This window comes from Barbus barbus (genome assembly GCF_936440315.1).
Source record: "Barbus barbus genome assembly, chromosome: 1".
Classification (NCBI taxonomy): Eukaryota; Metazoa; Chordata; class Actinopteri; order Cypriniformes; family Cyprinidae; genus Barbus; species Barbus barbus.
Window position 1 is genome coordinate 27,873,206 of NC_136729.1, and position 21,895 is coordinate 27,895,100.

At 39.0% G+C, this 21,895-nt stretch overlaps 3 protein-coding genes across 6 annotated transcripts in view; 2 read left to right on the plus strand and 1 right to left on the minus strand.

The window, feature by feature from the left end:
- The window catches only part of LOC306872629 (protein BEAN1-like), a 72,565-nt gene extending 63,360 nt beyond the window's left edge, over positions 1-9,205 (plus strand). Inside the window, exon 6 of the mRNA XM_079421279.1 lies at positions 7,909-9,205. Coding sequence (XP_079277405.1) covers positions 7,909-8,278 — 370 coding nt within the window. The 3' untranslated portion in view covers positions 8,279-9,205. The remainder of the gene's footprint in view (positions 1-7,908) is intronic.
- Positions 9,206-14,417: 5,212 nt separating this feature from the next.
- LOC306872027 (uncharacterized protein) lies at positions 14,418-18,416 on the plus strand. Its single transcript, XM_079420357.1, has 2 exons — positions 14,418-15,210; positions 15,934-18,416. Exons 1-2 carry the CDS (start codon positions 14,875-14,877, stop codon positions 17,185-17,187), a joined length of 1,590 nt encoding a protein of 529 aa, XP_079276483.1. The 5' UTR covers positions 14,418-14,874; the 3' UTR covers positions 17,188-18,416.
- On the minus strand, positions 18,166-21,586 carry tk2 (thymidine kinase 2). 4 transcript variants are annotated; one of them, XM_079420372.1, is made up of 10 exons: positions 21,335-21,586; positions 21,088-21,125; positions 20,515-20,589; positions 20,350-20,403; positions 20,143-20,232; positions 19,897-19,970; positions 19,518-19,606; positions 19,321-19,400; positions 18,992-19,072; positions 18,166-18,844 (listed from the first exon to the last, which is right to left on the minus strand). In XM_079420372.1, the coding sequence occupies exons 1-10, from the start codon at positions 21,483-21,485 to the stop codon at positions 18,767-18,769; spliced, it is 810 nt and encodes a 269-aa protein (XP_079276498.1). In that variant the 5' UTR covers positions 21,486-21,586; the 3' UTR covers positions 18,166-18,766. The 4 variants fall into 4 exon arrangements, with proteins under 4 accessions (XP_079276498.1, XP_079276499.1, XP_079276496.1 ...); XM_079420373.1 differs by having other exon boundaries at positions 18,167-18,841; XM_079420370.1 differs by having other exon boundaries at positions 18,167-18,854.
- Between the last annotated feature and the right edge of the window lie 309 nt (positions 21,587-21,895).

Genomic DNA, 21,895 nt, shown 5'->3' on the forward strand with positions numbered 1-21,895 from the left:
GGTGTGCGGACGTCATGTTGGAGGACCTGTGTCCGCCCAGGGAGTGGGGAGAACACATCAGAGAACTGACCGACCAGATGTTGGAGCTACGTCTTCTGGGCGGCTGACAGGTGGGGGCTGACGTCGACAACCACGGGAGACGCGGTGGCCAAGGCTGCCACCTGGGTTCTCGTCCCCTCCCAACGCTTCAACAGGTTGATGTGATACAGTTGAGTCTCCTTTCTCCGTCCAGGTTGGCGTTCCCGATAGGTTACGGGCCCCACTTTTTCGGTGATGATGTAGGGGCCCTGCCACTTGGCTAAGAATTGGCTGTGGGGACGAGAACCAAGACATAGTCACCTGGTTGAAACTCCCGTGGTTGGGCCGCCCGGTCGTAGTGACGACGTTGCGCCTCTTGGGCAGCGACCAGATGCTCCCGGACGAGTGGCATGACACGGTCTACCCTTTCCCTCATCATTCTCACGTGCTCGATCATGGACCGATGGGCGGCTGGCTGCTGCTCCCAGGCCTCTTTGGCGACATCGAGCAGGCCACGGGGCTGTCGCCCGAACAGAAGTTCAAATGGAGTAAACCCGGTGGAGGCCTGGGGGACTTCCCGGATGCCGAACAGGACGTACGGCAGCATTTGGTCCCAATCCCGATGGTCGTCCGCAGCCACACGACGGAGCATCTGCTTCAACGTCTTGTTGAATCGTTCGACCAGCCCATCGGTCTGAGGGTGGTAGACGGTGGTACGGAGCTGTTTTATCTGCAGGAGGCGGCAGAGGTCAGCCATCGTCCGGGACATGAAGGGGGTGCCCTGGTCGGTCAGTATCTCTCGGGGTATGCCGACCCGGTTACACAGCAGGAAAAGCTCCTGGGCGATGGCCTTGGATGTGGCTTTCCGCAGGGGGATGGCTTCAGGGTACCGGGTGGCATAATCCACAATGACTAATATGTGTTCATGTCCCCGGGCAGACTTTGGCAGCGGCCCCACCAGATCCATTCCTATCCGCTCAAAGGGCACCTCGATGATGGGAAGCGGAACCAGCGGAGATGGGGGAGGTGTTTGTGGCGACGTCCTCTGGCACTCCGGGCATGCCTGGCAAAACCGCTTGACTTCCGCATCCAGCCCGGGCCAGTGAAATCTGTCTCGGATGCGTTGAGCTGTGTTGTGGGCCCCCAAGTGCCCTGCCATGGGATGAGAATGGGCAAGCTCCAGGATGGTCTCTGTTTTGGAGCGGGGCACCACCAACAGTTTTACTTCCTCCCCTCTCCGCTGAGCGACACAGTACAACAGGCCGTTTTGGACAACAAAGTGAGGAGTTGGATGTGGTGGCGGTTGGACGTCCTTTCCCTCAACCACTCTCACTTGCATCCAGCAATTCTTCAGCCGATCGTCCCCAAGCTGCTCCTTTGCAAAGTCTCCCCCTCCCCTAACCTGCTGAAAGACATCATAAAAAAGGTTAGAATTATGGGAGGGGGACTCACCATCTCTGGCGCTGTCTGAGGCTAGGAGAGCGGTGCGCCGTCGGGGACCTCGGCGGGGTTTCTTTCGTTTTCGGCAGTTCCCGGCAGGGCTGGCAGGCTGTGTTACCTCGGCGAGAAGTTCCTCAAATCCCGGCCAATCTCTCCCCAAAAGCACTGGGACCGGCAGATCCTTTACTACCCCTACTTCCAGGGGCCAGGTGCCCGGGCTTGCGGAGATCGTGACCTGTCGAGTTGGCACATCGCGGGTGTCACCATGAACACACGTGAGGGGCAGGCGAGCCTTGACTCCTATCCGCGGGGGAAACAACGAGGCTTGGACCAGACTCACCGCACTGCCAGAATCGAGGAGGGCTGGATATGGCCGGCCATTGATGGTCACTTGGGCCTGAGGCGCCGCTCGTGGTGGCTCTTGGTGAAGCACACAGCCTGCCAGCCAGGCACGAGTGGGCGAGCGTGGTGGTTCCATCGGCATCTGCTCATCTTGCCTGCCGGGAACTGCAGGCCTGTTGGCTGTGCGCTGGGTGCCCTCTGGCGCGCGTCGCTCCTGGAACACCCTCCGGGGAAACGGCGGAGCTCGCTCCCCAGCCTCTCGTCGTTGGGTCGCCTCGGCCAGCTCTATGGCTTCCACCAGACCTCCTATGGACTGCGGGTTCCGCATACCAACGGCCTGCCGAAGGGGTCGTGGAAGTGCGTGCAGGTACCGGTCCACGACGACACGCTCCGCTACTTGGGCCGCAGTAGGGTTCCCGGCGAGCAACCAATGATGTGCGAGACGGGTGAGCTCGGCTGCCTGGGCGCGGGCTGGTAATCGGCCATTATACTCCCATGCTCTGAAAAGTTGGGCCGCGGCGATGGGGGACAGACCTACACGGGCCAGGATGTCCTTACGGAGTTCATCATATGAGCCTGCTTGATTTGCGGACAGGGAAAAATATGCCTGCTGAGGTTCCCCAGTGAGTAGTGGTGCCAGTATCTGAGCCCAGTCTTCTCGTGGCCAATCCTCCCGTGTGGCGATGGACTCGAACATGCTCAGATAGTGCTCGATGTCGTCGTGGATGGTCCTCTTCGGCAAGAGCTGGGTTGCACGCACGCGGGGGTCTGGTAGCGGAACCCGCTGAGCGGCCGCGAAGCGGAGTGCGGCGACCTCACGCTCCGTTTCTCCTTGCCGGGTGGCCATGTGCTCGACGATCTGTTGTTGCCTTATGCTTATCTCCGTGAGGTGTTTCAAGAGTTCCTCCATGGCTGGGGAGGAGACGCCGCCTGTTGGGAAATCCATGGAACAGAAAACAAGGAAAGAAATATGAGGGGACAGTGATTGTGGGTTGTCGGTGATCCTTCAGCAATATGCCCGCATTCTCCACCAGTGTGGCGGGCTGAAGAATCACACGACAGGTTGCTGTGCAAATAAGACCCCGGAGGGTGTGTTTATTAAACCAATAAAGTGAGGTGAAGGTGCCAACGTGTCCGTGCTGATTCTTCCGTGGTGCGTGATCCTCTTCGCCGGCCGGCTGCGTGCAGTGGGTTCGGTGTCCAGTGCTCGTGTGGCGGGCTGATCGGTCAACTGCTCTCTGGAAAACACAGAAACACATTAGGTGGCTGCCTTCTGGAGTCGTTGCTCCCCGAGCTCTGTTGTGTCCCAGCTTTTGTAGCCCTCTCCTGAGTAGCGTCAGCTGGGTCCGATCAGCCCGCGGTGATTGCGTGCAGGTGATTCTTCTCTGTTTCCAGGGCGACGCTGATAGGTGCCCAGGACACGTCTCACAATACACACACATACAGTATATATTTTTTAAATATTTACATGTATATACATTTATATATTTATATTATATATAAATATATTTAATATATAAACATTTTCTTAAATATATAAATGCAGGTTTTTGTATTCATATACAGTATACAATAAATATACACAGTACACACACATATATTATGTAAACAAAAACTTTTCATTTTGATGCGATTAATCGTTTGACAGCACTAATATATAACATTTGTAGGATATAATTTCACTTAAACATTTTGTGACTCTACATTGTCTACATTAATTGCAATCTGCTACACTGACATACATTTACTTTATTTTATTTTATAAATTATATAAATTTGAACCCTTGACATGTTGACATTTTTTGCTAGTATGCACTACTAATAATTGTAACATTTAAACAAATGTATCTGTTAACATCTATTTTTGGTTGATAACTTCAACTGCTTGATGTATCAGCAGTCTCTAATCTCAGCCAACTAGAGATGCAGAGGCAAAAATAAAGAATGACCCCCTTCACAGATCTTGTTATTCAGAGTCCATATGAAGAGGCGTTTTTCGTGCTCATGATATGGTATGATTACCACCATGACACGAGAAGAGAAACAAGAGCAGACAGAGAAACGTTAGGAGAATGAAACTAGACTGATTTTATCTGAACCACTTTCTTGGTGTTTACTCACTCCTTTAATGGGTCTCAGTCATGCTTAGCCATTTTCCCTGGTATCATCACCTCCAGTTGAGCAGGTGGTGTGTTAATTAGCCCTCATCACTTCACTGAAGCCTGACGGAGGAGGTGAGGGAGTGGATCTCTGAGTATATGGGAGACTCTTCGATACAGCTGCTGCTGATAGATCAGTTTATTATATAGCCAACGATTGTAGAAGCATCAGAAATAATTCACCTCCACAAATGGCAGCTTAATTCAACAAATCATTCCATGAGAGAATGACCCACAAGATGCCCATAAATGAAATATCAGGAGCAAATACCAATATATATATATATATTTACAAGTAATATATTTATAATTCATATTTATAAAAAAAAACTTTGTTCCAAAGCAGTGCTGCTTTTTTTTCTCTATGTTGCTCCTTTTCATACAATAGTGACCATTTTGAAAGCATGTACCTTAAATTGTCAACATTTGGGTTGTGTTAGAAAAATTAGGTACTGTATGAATTTTGTAGTCAATAAATATTGGATTCCAGTCAGTTCTGGAAAATTATGAAGTGGAGTTTTAGGGTCATCAATGTTTTTTAAAGAAGCCTCTTATGCTCACAAACGCGGCATTCATTTAATCAAAAACACAGAAGAAGAAAAAACATAATAATTGTGAAAACGACTACAATTTAAAATAAATGTCTTATATTTTAATTAATGTTTTAGAATGTGACGGTAAAGCTGAATCTTCAGTGTCACAATTCTTCAGAAATCATTCTAATATGCTGATTTGCTGCTCAAGAAACATTTACTTATCAATTTTGAAAACAGTTTAATTTTGTTGTAGAAACATATTTTTAAGGATTCTTTGATGAATTATTTGAAACTGAAATATTTTTTATCATTACAAATATATTAACTGTATTTTTTTATCCATTTAATGCATCCTTGCTAAATAACAGTATTATTATTTTTTTTTTAATCTTTGTAACCCATCTTTACATCTTTTGTATGTAGACAAAAAATATGTGTATATAACAGAGACCTTTGTGCCCACCACAAAGCCCTCTCTCTGTGTTCATCTCTCATGTGTAAGCCTGGGGTGGCAGCTTAAACCAATTCTAGCATCCCGTTTCCGCTCTCACTGACAGTCTGATATGGTTAACCATACCGAGATCCAATTACCCTGCTGCTATTCGCTCTTACTCTTTCTAGCACTCTGTGGTCTGCTCACGCTGAGGTCAGAGGCATAAGACTGTTTCACTTTACTGGAAGCGCCCATGAACCTGGTTAATGTAGCTCACCTCACACACACACACACACACACACACACATAACGCATTTTCACACAAACAAGTAGGCCATTTCACTCCCTTTGTCTCTCTTTTTGTTTGCTTTTCTCTTGGATGGACACATCAGGCTTTAAATCTGATGTGCTTCACTGGAGCTTTGTTTGCCGTGCAGCAGGATATCGCACAGAGAAACTGAAATTGGCAATTTGGTGTGGTGGGAAGGAACAAAAAGAGAATCAAATGTCAGTAATACTGAGGGTCTGGCATTCAGATGTTATAAAAGCATATGAAAAATATTCTCACTATGTACAGGTGCATCTCAGAAAATTTGAATATGGTGAAAACGTTTTATTTATTTATTTATTTACTAAAATATATATGAAGGTTTCACTTTGTGAAATAATTTACAAAAAAAATGCAGTTTTTCACGATATATACATTTTTTGAAAGGTAGCTATGCACAACATGAGAATTTAATCTTAATACATACATTGTTTAATTTATATTTTGTGTGTCATATATCATTGCTTGAATGTTATTTGTGCATCATTGCAGCTGCTGAGTGCTAAGAAAAGGATGAAGTATAACTTGACCTATCATGACAAATCATAAGATTAATCACAATATTTTGTTCTATTGACAGCAAGTTATTTTTTATATCCTACAGTGTATTTTATACAATGGTGTTTTAGTGCCACGTTAAAAAATAAGATTACGAGAATAAAGTCAAAATATTTCAAGAATAAAGTTAAAATATTATGAGAATAAAGAGAATAAAGTCGAAATGTTTCGTGAATAAAGTCGAAATACTACGAGAATAAAGTCGAAATATTACGAGAATAAAGTTGAAATACTACGAGAATAGTCTAAATATTACGAGAATAAAGTCGAAATGATTCAAGAATAAAGTCAAAATACTACGAGAATAAAGTCGAAATACTATGAGAATAAAGTCGAAATACTACGAGAATAAAGTTGAAATATTACGAGAATAAAGTCGAAATACTACAAGAATAAAGTCGAAATACTACGAGAATAAAGTTGAAATACTACGAGAATAAAGTCGAAATACTACAAGAATAAAGTCGAAATACTACGAGAATAAAGTTGAAATATTACGAGAATAAAGCTGAAATATTACGAGAATAAAGTCGAAATACTACGAGAATAAAGTCGAAATACTACGAGAATAAAGTTGAAATATTACGAGAATAAAGTCGAAATACTACGAGAATAAAGTCAAAATACTACGAGAATAAAGTTGAAATATTACGAGAATAAAGTCGAAATACTACAAGAATAAAGTCGAAATACTACGAGAATAAAGTTGAAATATTACGAGAATAAAGTCGAAATATTACGAGAATAAAGTCGAAATGATTCAAGAATAAAGTCAAAATACTACGAGAATAAAGTTGAAATATTACGAGAATAAAGTCGAAATACTACAAGAATAAAGTCGAAATACTACGAGAATAAAGTCTAAATGATTCGAGAATAAAGTCGAAACATTACGAGAATAAAGTCGAAATGATTGAAGAATAAAGTTGAAATACTACATGAATAAAGTCGAAATACTACGAGAATAAAGTCGAAATACTACGAGAATAAAGTCGAAATACTACGAGAATAAAGTTGAAATGATTCAAGAATAAAGTCAAATACTACGAGAATAAAGTCTAAACGATTCGAGAATAAAGTCGAAATATTACGAGAATAAAGTCGAAATGATTCAAGAATAAAGTCGAAATACTACGAGAATAAAATCGAAATACTACGAGAATAAAGTCGAAATGATTCGAGAATAAAGTCGAAATGATTCAAGAATAAAGTCGAAATACTACGAGAATAAAGTCGAAATACTACGAGATAAAGTCGAAATACTACGAGAATAAAGTCGAAATATTACGAGAATAAAGTTGAAATGATTCAAGAATAAAGTCGAAATACTACGACAATAAAGTTGAAATGATTTGAGAATAAAGTCAAAATACTACGAGAATAAAGTCGAAATACTACGAGAATCAAGTCGAAATGTTACGAGAATCAAGTCGAAATATTACGAGAATAAAGTCGAAATATTACGAGAATAAAGTCGAAATATTACGAGATAAAGTCAAAATATTACGAGAATAAAGTCGAAATATTACGAGATAAAGTCAAAATATTACGAGAATAAAGTCGAAATGATTCAAGAATAAAGTCGAAATACTACGTGAATAAAGTCGAAATACTACGAGAATAAAGTCGAAATACTACGAGAATAAAGTCGAAATATTACGAGAATAAAGTTGAAATACTACGAGAATATTTTATTCTCGTAGTATTTCGACTTTATTCTCGTAATATTTCGACTTTATTCTTGTAGTATTTCGACTTTATTCAGTTTAAAAGTCAATTGTTTAATTCTGGAAACACCACGTTGACTTTATAATATCAAACCATATAATTTTCCCATACAGAATATAGGTATTTAGTAAGGAGATAATCATATTTCAGGGTTCTTAGCATAAATACATTTTCTGCCCTCTAGTGGTTAGTATACCATGTATACAGGACATACTATGTGCTTCCCTAAAAAAGCATTTTATCAAATTTTTGACTGTAGTAAAGTATATTGATATATACATCAATTACATAATATTGTTGAGATGTTATTTGAAATCAGATGTGTATATATAATAATATTTATTGCAAAATGGTCTTTTCTTTCAGTTATGATGAGTGTGTGGGACAAGGGACGCAGATATATGTTCCAACGGACGATCCGCCCCCCTACTCCCTCACAGACCCGTGCTGGGAGCATCCCGCCCCACATCGTCACAGAGAGATGGAGGATCTGCTTGCTGGTGCGTCTTGGGTGTCAGCAAGTGGCTCTTCCCATTACCCAACCAGACTACAGGACTTCAGGCACCAGCCAATCGCTTCCATCTCTTTGTCAGCCTTACCTTTAGATGAGGCGCCCCCATACGAGGCAGTAGTGAGTGAACAAAACCAGCCTCTTCCTCTGATGCCCCTGGATCTGCTCAAACACACTACAGCAGACAGCAGTCCTCAGGACAGCGTTTCCCACAGGATCCTGTAATCCGGGCCTCTCCTGTGCACCAGCTTTGAGAGGGACTCTATTGTGTGGCTGGGGTCTTCTGAGTCGAGAGCTGAAACTGACACCTGCTGGAGCCCACAATTACCTCTCACTTCAGCCGACACAGACACTGCACCTTCTGTTTTCTGTGACACAGCGGGAGCCGCCATGAGAGCACAGGGCTATCGACCACTTTTTTGTGCGTCACCTCACCTTGTCTTTTGCTTATGGTGTAATTAGATGTCTATGCGTACTGGTAGACTGATAGATGATTTAAATATCACAAACACCAATTTCAACAACCATTGAAATGTGCCCTTCTGGACGTCAGAAAAGAGCAGAAAGCCTCTTAATAAACCTGGGACCGTAATTTAAATAGGAATAGAAATTTGTCTTTCTTTTTAGAGTGAAAATGTGTGTTCCTGCATGAGTGACTGTGCATGTCCAACAGGTCTATTACAACTTTTCTGTTTGTTTTTTTGTTTATTTATTTTAATTTGGGGGTTGGTTTTAACTACACTAGTCAACATTTGAGGTGGATCAAAACCTTTCATCAAAGTTTGTCCTAAAACCAAAATGTGTCTTAGGACAACTTTGATGAACTTTTTCGATCCATTTCAAATGTTGACTGCTATATTTACTTTTTGTAAACTGAAAGTTTTTTTAAGATGATATTTTGTAAATTTAATAAATAGAATAACTAGCAAAGATGAGAAATTACCTTTAATAGAAAATTTGAATGTCATCAGAAAATCAATATGCATTTAATCCATACTTTTTACACATTATTTCATTTCTTTTCTCCTTTACATCAGTGGTTCTCAACCAGAGGGCCAGGGCCCACTAGGGGCCTAAACCAAGGTTCCTGATAAGTCTTAATATGATTTAAATTTTGTTATATTAACATAATCTTAAAGGAATAGTTCATTCAAAAATTTAAATATACTTAAAAATTACAATCACTTGCTCACCAATGAATGGGTGCCGTCAGAATGAGAGTCCAAACAGCTGGTAAAAATATCACAAGAAAAGATTACAAAAGTAATCAATGTGACTCTAGTCCATCAATTAACATCTTGTGAATATTGTCTTGGACAAAGGAGAGGCTTCTACATCTATTTCACAGATCACTGTGATTTATTTATATATCCTTCTGTTTGCAGAGACTACTGTTTTCCTAAAGTCTCAAATGCATCTGAAGATCGTATTAGGTGAACAGCAGATGTGTGATAAGTGATATCAATGCATATGACAATACAAACTATAGTTAGAAAGGGATTTAGGGAACACTTTGCCAAAGGGTGTAAAACAATTGTTCTTTTAACTGCACTGATGCTGTGTACATTAGAACATAAGAGCTGAGACTGGTAAGTAGCTCAGTTGCAAACCTGTTGTAGCATCGATGTCATTATGATAGATATTTCTTGCTGGACACATTCTGTGCTTCCAAAACATGTATGTATCAGATTTGTTCCTGTTTTTGTTCTGACATTGCCCACTTTATTCATTGTAACACCATGGCTTCGCCACATGCATGTTTCTAATATACAATGTGCCTATTAATCACCATGACTGTTAGATTAACATGCTAAAGTGAAGAAAATTTCATTTCAAAACACACATATATACATATATTTATTTATATATTTAAAAGCTGCCCAGAAATGACACTGCATGACACCTCACCTCTATTCTCGCCACGTTCCCTCAGCACGAAAGTAAATACCTACAGAAAACAGGGTCTGTAAGGGATCTTTAAATTGAATTTGATGCATGAATGCGTTTCTTGTGTAGTGAAAAGCAGCTCAAAGCAGAAATGAATATTAAATGGCCCACTATTATTTATTTATTGTAGTTTGAATGGATGTCAACTTTGGACTCTCATAGTACTTTTGACTTCCACCAATGTTTAGTTTAAAAGTTTATACTCATCACCTATGAAGAAAGGCTACTTTTATAACAACACATCTGAAGTAGCATTGCAAGGTCATTTTGTAGATGTCGAGCCTGTCTCGTTTTTGCTCATATAGCTCTGTAAATGCGTGAGCTGTATCGGTCAACACCTTAGATGAAGAAATGGTCCAGATGTTCTATGATGTAATGAGTAGAGGTGTATTAGCTGTTTCCACCACACTGTAATAATAATACTGTGTCTGTAAACCCTTGAGTCTAATGGAATAGTTCACCCAAATATGAAAATTTGCAGAGAATGTACCCTTATGCCATCCAGAGATGTAGATAGAGTTTGTTTCTTCATCGGAACAGATGTGAAGAAATTTCGCATTGCATTGCTTGATTACCAATGGATCCTCAGCAGTGAATGGGTGCCATCAGAATGAAAGTCCAAACAGCTGATTAAAACATCACAATAATCCAGAAGTAATCAACATGTCTCCAGTCCATCAATTAACAATATTATGAAGTGAAAAGCATGTTTGTAAGGAACAAATTCATCATTAAGGCATTTTTATCTCTAAATCTGCCTTAATTTAGAATCCATAATAACGCTGAAAAAGTCCATCCCCGAAGTCCTTTTACAAACCAAATATTTAGGTTTGTTTCCATTTGTAAACAGTGCAGACGAGACTACTTTTTCACTGAGTGCAATATTATGGATAGTTGACTCATATTTTAGTCAGAAGAGTTTGAAGTTGGTGGTGGTGATGGCGCAGTGGATAAGACACATGCCTTTGGTGTGAGAGACCCGGGTTCGAATCCACTGTGAGACACCAATGTGTCCCTGAGCAAGACACTTAACCCCCTAGTTGCTCCAGAGGCGTGCGACATCTGACATATATAGCAATTGTAAGTCGCTTTGGATAAAAGCGTCAGCTAAATGAATAAATGTAAGTTAAAAACGTTTTAAAGATGGATTTGTTTATTACAAACACGCCGCTTTTTGCTTCTAAAGGTCGATCGACTTGATTATTGTTCATTGAATGCTGAATTTCTTCAAATCTGTTCTGATAAAGTATAAGGCCATCCAATATGTCGGTGAATTTGAGTATATTTTCCGCAGTTTTTCATTTTTGAGATAAACTATTCCTTTAATTCACACTTGTTAGCAAGGCTGTAGCAACTCTGTGTGCATAAAGATAATATAAACACATACAGTACAGATTTAAAGGAATATTGCTAAATTCTCAATGAAGATCTATTTCCCATTGGTCACATAGTATTTATTTTCTGTCGGTTTTAGGGTTTTGTGTATTTAAGCTGCATCTAGTGAGCTGACGTTCAGGAAAATCACTTTAAACTGGCTTACATTTGTATGCTAATCTGTTTCAGCAGTTTCATTAGACCACATGGATATGTTTCTTGCTCCAGAATAGCACCTTAGCATCGAAACCCATTGTAAATGTTGACTTACATTTAATGAATACATCTCAAATGTGTTATTTCTCTGTCACTATGTTGTGGTCAGTTGTCCAACGTGATAATGCTGTTTCATAGAGCTGCAGATATTGATGTATGTTTTGTATTAGAGTCTTTATTCCTTTACCACTGTATCCTCTGAATAAAAAAAAACACAAAACTTCTATCTATCAAGATGTCCATTTAATCCTTTGTTGAAATACGTTTCGAAAAACTGACTCGTATATATATTGAATTCAGTAAAATACCAATGTAGGATTTTGTTGTGCTCAGTTACTGCTGGCAAGTTTCAGAGAATGTTGTGCAGTTTAGTAACAGATGTTGATTGTACACTAAAGGCTTCCAGATGGACAGAATATTTCCTGAACCATTTTGCTCATTGACTCCTGTCATTCATAATGCATTACGAGCCTCTCGCTAGCTCTGATATGGATGTTCATCTCTCTCCTGCCTGTTTGTGGTGGGCTCAAAGAAAGCATCCTGAACAGATGGCCTGTGCCATAGCTCTGCCCTTAATTAGCCTCTTATCCCAGAGCTCCACTTCTATTAAACTATACCAGAGGAATGCTCATTTCATCCAGAGCTAACACGCATGGTGATACACACAACTCTGTCACACTAATTACAGTACAGAAATACAAGTCCAACCATTTAAGGTTCGTTTATACATGATTGAGACACTTGTAATTAATGTGAATTTTACCATCTGACTATTTTCAGGCCAGATAAGGTAACATAAGTGAGATTCTGAGAATCGATTCCTCCAATTTTACATTGAAACAGTTCCTGTTATTCTCTACAACCAGCAACTCTTTATTTAGTGACAAAAGTGCTTTTGTGCATTTTATGATGCTGTAATATGGATATGTCTATATTCAGGATACATTTTTTCATGTGTCATGTGATATTGAGTTCATGGTATATCTATTGATATTGTTCTATTCCGAACAGACTCACTATGTTACTCTACCATTCAAACATGTCCTTTCTAAATTATAAGGTTGCTCTCTAAATGGAAACAAATATTATTGGGACAGTTCTTGCTGTTTTTGTTTCCACAGTTAACGGGGAATAAAATGCAAAGAATTTGTTTAAAAATTAGTTCGTTTTTTGTAAGGTGTTTAAATATTGCTGGGCCACTTTGTCTGAATGTGTTAGATAAAGTGGGCCAGTGGGATTCAGGTAAGTCGAGGCATTCAGTTCAATCTGTGGAATGAAGAAAGGATGAGAGGAGCAAAATGTAGATGCAGAATATAAAGCTTTAAAATATGGACACAATTAAAGTACATTTAAAGTGTTTAGAGAACATAGACTGAAAAACATTTTTACAAATGTGACCCTGGACCACAAAACCAGTCTTAAGTTGCACGACTATATTTGTAGCAATAGCCAACAATACATTGTATGGGTCAAAATTATCAATTTTTCTTTTATGCCAAAAATCATTAGGATATTAAGTAAAGATCATGTTCCATGAAGATAATTTGTCAATTTCCTACCGTAAATATATCAAAACTTAATTTTTGATTAGTAATATGCATTGCTAAAAACTTACAGACTTACTTTGGACAACGTTAAAGGCGATTTTCTCAATATCTTGATTTTTTTGCACCCTCAGATTCCAGATTTCCAAATAGTTGTATCTCGACCAAATATTGTCTGATCCTAACAAACCATACATCAATTCAGTTTACAGATTATGTATAAATCTCAATTTAAAAAAAATACCCTTATCACTGGTTTTGTGGTCCAGGGTCACATATAGTTACCATTTTAAAAGTTCCTATTATTATTTATAGACTATTTGTTGTTGCTTGTGTTATAGTCACACTTTTAACATATAGAGTTCATTTTGTTATTATTCTGATTTCTGAAAGTTCTGATATTCACATTTAATAAAAACGTAATGTCAACACAACATGATCGTTCAGTTGTTTGGAATTTCACACATGAATTGATAAGGATTTACACATGATTTATTTTACTCGGAACCTGTAGGTTATATATTTTTGGATTTGTTAAATATGTTGTAAAATATGTTTGTTTGATAATATGTGTTAATAAACCATGTGTTTTTAATTAGGAGCAGAATAATTTTTGATATATAAGGAATGGTACTTTACCTAATATATATATATATATTTTTTTTTTTCTGGAGTGCATGATCTATAAATGTTTATGGTATATGTTATACCATGCAAATAACACTTTACATGATCCATATTCAAATTTAAATATTATAGCTGGACTGTAAAGTTAACAAAAGTAATAAATTAAAAAATTAAAAAACAGCTGGGTATCTAAATTACACGATTTACAAAAAGTGGCCCATTTTACCTGCAATCCCCTGTTTTTTTTTTTTTTTTTTTTTTAGTATTCTCTAATGAATAGAAGTTATAGTTCAGAAGAACCGCTTGTCAGTCTCGCGCCTCGTGTATTAGGCTGTAAGAGATCAGTCATGACAGCAGCATGCACATGACCATAACCCATTTCCTTTATTACACACTGATAAAAAACAAACAAAAAAACATGGTTAGGGCCGTTATCAGATGGTAATACTAAGGTATTTTGATATTATGGTATAAATATGTACCATTTCATATGCCACGTATTTACACAAGAATACTTCAAATATTCCACATGTTATCTAGTTTAAAAGCTGGATTTCCCCCATCAGGTATTTTCCTTTCTGACATGACTCAAAAACGAGTTTGACGTGCGTAAGCATCGATTTTGTGATTACATCGCCATCCTCTGGATAAATCATGAGAATGACTTATTTTCAGTGCTAGATGCCAGTAATATTGCCTTCATTCGAAGGAAGAATAACAAGGGAGACATGTAGATATACCAGCAACCGTTTCTCGGACAAATCATGGACAAAACCTCTTGGTGTAATTAAGTGTAGTTATAAATGTACATTGTATATGCATTTCAGGTGTCTCTTGAGGCTGAGATGAATGATATGAGATCGATGTTACGTCGCTGATGCCTTCAGGACCGTTTCGCATATTGGTCAAGATATGTATGGACATGTAAGCCTTTTATTAAGGTAATCCCGGTCGGTTCTTAAACTACAAGAAGAAGACGTATATTTGAGGTTCTTCCGTGTCGGCGTCGCTTGCGCTACCTGCATATTCATCATCACTCCTCATCTGCATGTACTGTCTACTTTCGCTTCCTCATATGAGAGTTGATCAACTTGATCACTTTCTGTCACAACCATGACCAACAGCGTCGACGATCAAACGCCTGTTTCGCGAAAAGACGTGTTCGTTAAGTATGTACAGTACTACGAGAAAGTTAGTTGCGAAGGCAATCTGACCGTGTGCTCAGAGACACAGGTGACAGATGAAGCCGGACGCGTGCTGCTGCTCGCGGAGGAAGAGCCGCGCAAGAGACTCGAAGCGCTGGACTTCTATCAGACTCTCTATAAGTGCGCGCAGTACAGAGACTGCCACAGACGAGTACACGACTTCAAAAAAGCTGCTGGGCTGCTGGAGATGTTCTGTGTCAACCTGTTTTTGTTTCCGTGGAAGAAAGAGATTAAAACCGTAAAGGTAAATAAAATCCGCTATTGATAGGTCTGTCCTCTCTGCTCTCCCAGCTGATGATAATAGGAAGTTAACCTCAGGCCTCAGATGGTTTGTGTTCTTATCTGGTCTCCTGCCCTGGTCAGACTGGTCTGTTTTATGGTTTTAGAAGGGTTTGGGGAACTTTTCATTTGGTCAGACCAGCTGTGAGATTAACTAGACCATCAACAAGACACTGGAAGGCCACATAAAACCAGCAAACTAGTTTAGGATGGTTAATTCAAGATTATTATTATTATTATTATAAGCAGTGGTGATGTCTCTGATTTCCTTTAATACACATGTTCTGTTTGAGGTCTGAAAGACCCCCAAGCACAATTATTTTTAACACCTAAGTATTAAGTTAATACGTAACGACTTTTGATTTTTGATGAGCTGATTATGCTAAAAACAGTGTAAACCAGCCCTTTTTCACTGGTCTCCTAACCTGTTTATCCTGATCTGTTTTCTGGTTTTAGAAGGGTTTTTATATATATATATATATAAAACTTTGCTAAGATTCTTTGAGTGATGTACTGTTAATCTCAGCAGAACTGTAATAAAGCTGTAATAATTGGTTGCAATACAGTACCACATTACAGCACAAGGTTTAATTATTTTACAAGTGAAAAAAGAAACATGAAACATTCTTAAATACTATACAATTTAATAATATACAATTAATGAGGGCTGTTTTTCCCTTCTTCTCAGACATTTACAGGACACTTTGTCTATTACATCAAGCCAGTATTGCCTTTTGCCAGAAGTATTCTTCAGATTATTGGATACTCCGTGGAAACAGACACTGAGTATAGACTGTCAGACAGTTTTGATCCAGACAAGGCCAAGAGTATGGGATTTGACCTTTTCCTTGCCCGGTTAGAGTGTGAGCATCTTCTGGAGCTCATGAACCAGAGATCACATGTGGAATGTCTGGAGATCATCCGAATGAGAGCTGCTCCTCTGACCTTCAGTGCTGGAGAAGTAGTTTCAGAACCTATCAATGACATCTGTAATCTAAATGAGGATGTTTTTAAGGATGATGGGCATGTTGAAGGTGGCTCTCTGGTAAACCCAGAGGAAGAGGAGCGACAGGAGTCACTTAAAAGTCATAACCTTCTTGATCAGGAAGTCGATAAGTCTCAAGATGCTTCTATCTCTGATGTTGAAAGACCCTCCAATTCATTTATGACTGATGACAAGTCTATCTTAGAAATGCGGAAGAACTACCCAGACCTGGCCATCCGACAAAAGCCCATTTTCCAAAAGTCTCAAAGATCTATGCAGCCTCTCAGGGCCCAGGAGTGGGCTGGATCCAGGGGCCACAATGCAGGCCTGTTCTACGAGGCCAGTGCTGACATGAGTGGCCCCCAGTCTATAGCCATACACGCTGAGACCACGCCAGGCCAAAGAAAACTACACATCGCAAATGCACTTGTAGAAGCCCAACCCTCAGATGACAAACCATTGGTTCTTCAAGTTGAGAAGCTGTTGCAAGGACGCAGCCGTGAAGGCTCGACGGAAGACTGCTTGGCTGAGCTCACTGAGCAAATGGAGAAAATGCAGATGAAGGAACTCAGTGCACATGAACCTCTTAAATACCCCATAGAGGAGACCGCACAGGCCCAGCCATGCAGTGGACCCAATGACGTCATCACAGCTCCACCCACAAAATCGCCAGATGGCATGAGCCTGCCCATCCTGTGCAGCCCATCCCAGGAGCCTGTCTGCAACATCACAGGTTGTGGGAGCTGTGCTGGGTCTGATGGCACTCTTGCACAGGACAACCTCATTAGAGAGCCTCCTCAGTCAATCTACATCCACAGTGCACTGAGCGTGTGTACACCAGTGTTTGGACCACCGACTGACCACAGTCAGACTGCTAATGAGGGCTCAAACGGACACAAGAGTCCCTCACCTCAGCAACCAGAGGACGACCTAGTCCAAACATACGTGGTGATTTAGAAACAGTATTCCTGTTTCTTCCTTATCCATGGTAGAGATTTTAAAGTGGTCTTGAGTGTGGCAGTGCTCCAAAAATGTATTTGTGCTAGTCATGATGTGCAAAGCATTTTCATTGATAGAGAGTTTCTTGTTAATGAAGCCCTGATTTCGAATGGTATCTTAGAGTTTATGAAGGTGACAGTAAGAATGGCTGTGCCCTTTGACTTTTTAACTTCTATCATAGCTTTTTTGAAGTGAATGAAGGTTTTTGCTGCTATAACTTTCATGAATCTGCTTGGGTCAAAATGATTATTAGAGCTTGATTTTCTAGGTACTGTGCCTTATGAAATGTAGACAGATAAATGTGCACTTGTCTTAATGGAACATTTGTTTCTGCTGGGATGTGTAACCTTGTATTAATGGGGTAATATAAGTGTTACAAAATGGTGTTTGGGGCTTCATTTATAAAACATGCATATGCACAGATTTGATCTTAGTGGTAAAATTCATCTCAACGTTAACATTTAAAAAAAAAAAGGTCTTTCACATGGAAAGGGGCTTAGTGCCACGCCAGGTTCTAAGCAGGTGTACAAATATTTTTTTCTCGTAGCAAAATTAATGCAGGTATTTGGAAATAAAAAAAATTCTTGTCGCTGACCATTCTCAAGTAAAGGATTTAGATGTTGACTGGTGCACTTTAATATGCTAATGACATTAATTAGAGGGTGTCTACAAGACAGAAAAACTAAATTCAAGATAATTTGTGAATTGTGTGAATCGCACGTACGCACATTTGAGAAATAATCTTAGATCAAATGTAGGTTTCTATACAACATTTTATAAATGAGGCCCCTAGGGCATCTATATTATACTACCCGTTATTTAAAGTAACAAGGTGCAAAAAAAAAATGTACTTATCGTGCCATACTACTGAGGCTACAGTGCAGCACGTCATATAATTATGTGACTGTAAATTACAATGTAATAAAATCAAAAATTTCAAATAATTTTTTCAGTTTATTTAAAACAATGCCTTATGCAGTAGAAATTACATTGGTCACAGTAACACCTTCGGTAGCATAAACTGACCACGGTACTTGTATTTGATAGTAACGCTGTCTGCAAGTGGGAGGATGAACAACTCATGAAAATAAAAGAACCTTTAAGTCTTAAAATGCAAGACTAAATCACAAACATTATATTTGCACGGTCTGGAATTGACATTCTGAATTTAAAATGTCCACAGACATAAAAAAAAAAAAAGAAAGAAAAAAATGGAAATGTTTCCAAGTGCAGCAGTTTTAGATAATATGGAATGATTCCATAAACAAGACTAAAAATCAAAAAGACTATGTCTCTTGTTAAACTAGTTTACAAAGACTGCAAATGCAAATACATAATATTAATCATAAAAGTCAGCATTTAAATAAAATACCAATCATAGGAACTAATTTACAAACCCTACTATGTAAATCAACTGTCCACTGCAGGAGGAATGTTTGTAAACCCAGTTTCAAGTTAAAAAAAAGTGCTTGCTTCATCTGTCTTTTGAGAGCTGAAATACATATAGCTTGGTATGATAATCGTTGTCTCTGATCATTTACTCAGCAATGTGCCATAAGTATCTTCTCTCTGTTCTCCTCATACTGATGCAGCATCTTCTTAAGATCATGATCTGCTGGGATTACCTGCCCATCAAAGCGAAGGCACAAATTACTCCAAGATGTAGTGCATGGAACAGCTCATCAACAGGTGATTATACAATATGTCACAAGAGATATCATGTTGCAGGCTTTTTAACCAATGACTATCGGCAGAAACTGACCAGAATTGGAGCAGGAACCTCAAATGACTTGTGATGAATGAGCCAGTCCTCATAGAGATTATGGATTGATTCTATGTATTCCTAAAAGGTAAAAACAGATAAAGTGTTATCTCTTTCGAAATATATGAAAAAAAAGAGTAATGTTTGTAATCTAGCCTTCTGATAACATGAAAAGTGAAGTCATCTCTAAGCTAAAACTTAAGTTTTAAACTTCAAATGTGGCTGCCATTTGCTCTTCCACCATTGACAGCAGAGATGTTTCAGGTTTGTTGCATTTCAGTTCTGTTTTGCATGCACAGGGTATCACTTATAACTCAACAACAGCTCACCAGTGGAATAACCTTCTCTTCCTCTCTGCACCTCTGATTTAGTCTTTCGTAGCAGGTCTGTGGAGAGGTCTGTAGATAAACTGTATAAAACCCAATGAGAACATGCATAAAATGTGTTAGAAACATTACACAACAACATTTATTTGCCATTAATACATCTAACAAGCAACATGCTTATATAGATACATTTGCCCTACCAATAAGGTCCACAGGAATAGCAATATTCTTTATGATCCACTCAAACCATTCACTTAAAACAGCAAAGTCCACCTCGGGCATCTTTCCACTGTCAACCAAATAAAATAATACTCAATATTAGTTCACATTAATTAATATTAGTACACATTTAATGATCAGTACACTTTGTGGTTACACTTTATTTTATGGTGTCTTTGATATAGTGTAACAAAACAATACTAAGCAATATTAATTAACAACCTGTAGGGTTAGGGTTAGTTGCATGTAATTATGCATCATTTACTGTTATTACTATAATAAGTACATCTAATGTGTAAGAAGGACACCAAAATAAAGTATTACCCATTTTTATAAGAAAAGCTTTATAAGAAAATGTACCTTTTATAAAGATTTTCCACAAAAATGTACTTTGCACTGTAAATAGATCTTTCCATCATTCTGATTGGTGCTGACTGTGGTGACAAAAAGAAAAACAACAGGTTATTGCAGTCGTGATTCACATTCCATTTCCTCTGTTCACACAGAAGGCGGAGGCTAGTTTCTGTACTGCAGAACAGAAAGTAATACATGAAAAGCAACTCAACTAAACTGACTATAGGGAAGTGAAAGAGGACTTATACATGCCATTGGTATGACATGCCGATCCAGCATTGTCAGTTGGACATATGTCTGAAGAGTGAGTCCCCATCTAGATGGGTCCTGGTACATCAATCCCTGTGGCAGAATAAAATACATTTATATAATAATCCAATATGAAATAAAATTTAAAACAAGAAGGATCGGAAAGAAAAAGCTCATTATATTCATAATGATGTGCTACTTGATCCCTACCAATGGATTGCATCCTTGCACATTCCTCCATTTAGACACTGGCTCTGGTAGCACCTACAACACAAGACAGTTGTCTATTGAATAAAGAAATACATAAGAATTGTGGGAGTGAATTTCAGGTATTCACTGTGAGAAGTATTATTCATTACACATTTACTACATTACCTCAATGTCACTGGTTTTGCTGAAGTATTCCAGGCATGTTGTCTTTCCACTTGCAATATTTCCCTCTATCCAAATCTGAACAAAAGTGGATGCAACTTTCAAAACAACAACAACCCATACACACATTACACAACATCTGACCCTGGACCACACAACCAGTCTTAAGTCGCTGAGGTATATTTGTAGCAATAACCAAAAATACATTGTATGGGTCAAAATTGTTGATTTTTCTCTGTTCCATGAATATATTTTGTAAATTTCCTACCGTAAATATATCAAAACTTAATTTTTGATTAGTAATATGCATTGTTAAGAACTTTTTGCATTGTTAAGAACGATTTTCTCAATATTTTGATTTTTTTGTAAATCCTCAAGATTCCAGATTTTCAAATAGTTGTATCTCGGTCAAATATTGTCTTATCCTAACAAACCATACATCAATGGAAAGCGTTCAGATAATTGCCCCTTATGACTGGTTCTGTGGTCCAGGGTCACATATTATGTTCACTGTCTTCTCAGCCTTCAGATAAGAGGATCTATTGATCCAGATACATGCAGTAGTGTGTAACTCACCACAGATTTCTTCTCCTCGCCGTTTCTAGCCAGTTTCCCTTGAGAAGGAAACAACATCATGAAACCTTTCTCGGATTCAGCAGCAGATCTACAACAGTCAAAGTATCGGGGATGCACAAGGCAACTTGAGCTCATGCCAGTGCTGTTAATGCAAAGCTGACTGAGCATACTATAACTCGGTTAGGGAAAAGCTGAAGAAAATACGAACGGAACGAGACACATTACAAATAAAATAAGCAGGACTTACGGTGATTCACAGATGTGCTGCTCCGCGAAATTCCGGGTAAATGCTTTCCCAGTGAAGGTGTTTGTCGGACAAGCACATTTGTTGACAAAGATTTGTGTGAATACAGAGGTAAGACAACACGACAAAACTCTTTTAAGACGTTAACAGCCATCTCGCATGTTTTATCGACGTCTAGTAGCTACATACAAGCATTTGTGTGATGAACTCAAGATGCGCAAAACGAGCCACACTAGTGACCGACCAAAACATGTCAAAATAAAAGCCACAATTTTTAACTCGTCGCTAAAATATTCGTAAGATGTACAATGATGTTATTATTTCGAGATAAGCCTGCATTGTTATTATTATTATTATTTTTTTTTTTATTATTGATTTTATTATTATTATTATTACGCAGAAATGTATAGGGGAATATTATTATTCTAATCCATTATAGTGTGTGCAATTTCTATCGTTTTTAAAGTAAATATATTGCAACAACAAGGCAGTCTGGCACTGACACATGCCTACAGCAAGCAGTTAGTTGACCTTTTTCGGAAACCTGTTTGTTTGTATCTTGTT

What these genes read in the sequence shown, in the direction of transcription:
- LOC306872027 (XM_079420357.1), top strand. Translation starts at nt 14,875, where the DNA reads ATGACCAACAGCGTCGACGATCAAACGCCTGTTTCGCGAAAAGACGTG. An exon ending in AAGAGATTAAAACCGTAAAG is followed by an intron (nt 15,211 to 15,933) that starts GTAAATAAAATC and finishes CCTTCTTCTCAG; the next exon opens with ACATTTACAGGACACTTTGT.
- tk2 (XM_079420370.1), bottom strand. Translation starts at nt 21,485, where the DNA reads ATGGCTGTTAACGTCTTAAAAGAGTTTTGTCGTGTTGTCTTACCTCTG. An exon ending in CAGCACATCTGTGAATCACC is followed by an intron (nt 21,126 to 21,334) that starts GTAAGTCCTGCT and finishes TTCCTTCTCAAG; the next exon opens with GGAAACTGGCTAGAAACGGC. An exon ending in GTGGAAAATCTTTATAAAAG is followed by an intron (nt 19,607 to 19,896) that starts GTACATTTTCTT and finishes TTTGGTTGACAG; the next exon opens with TGGAAAGATGCCCGAGGTGG.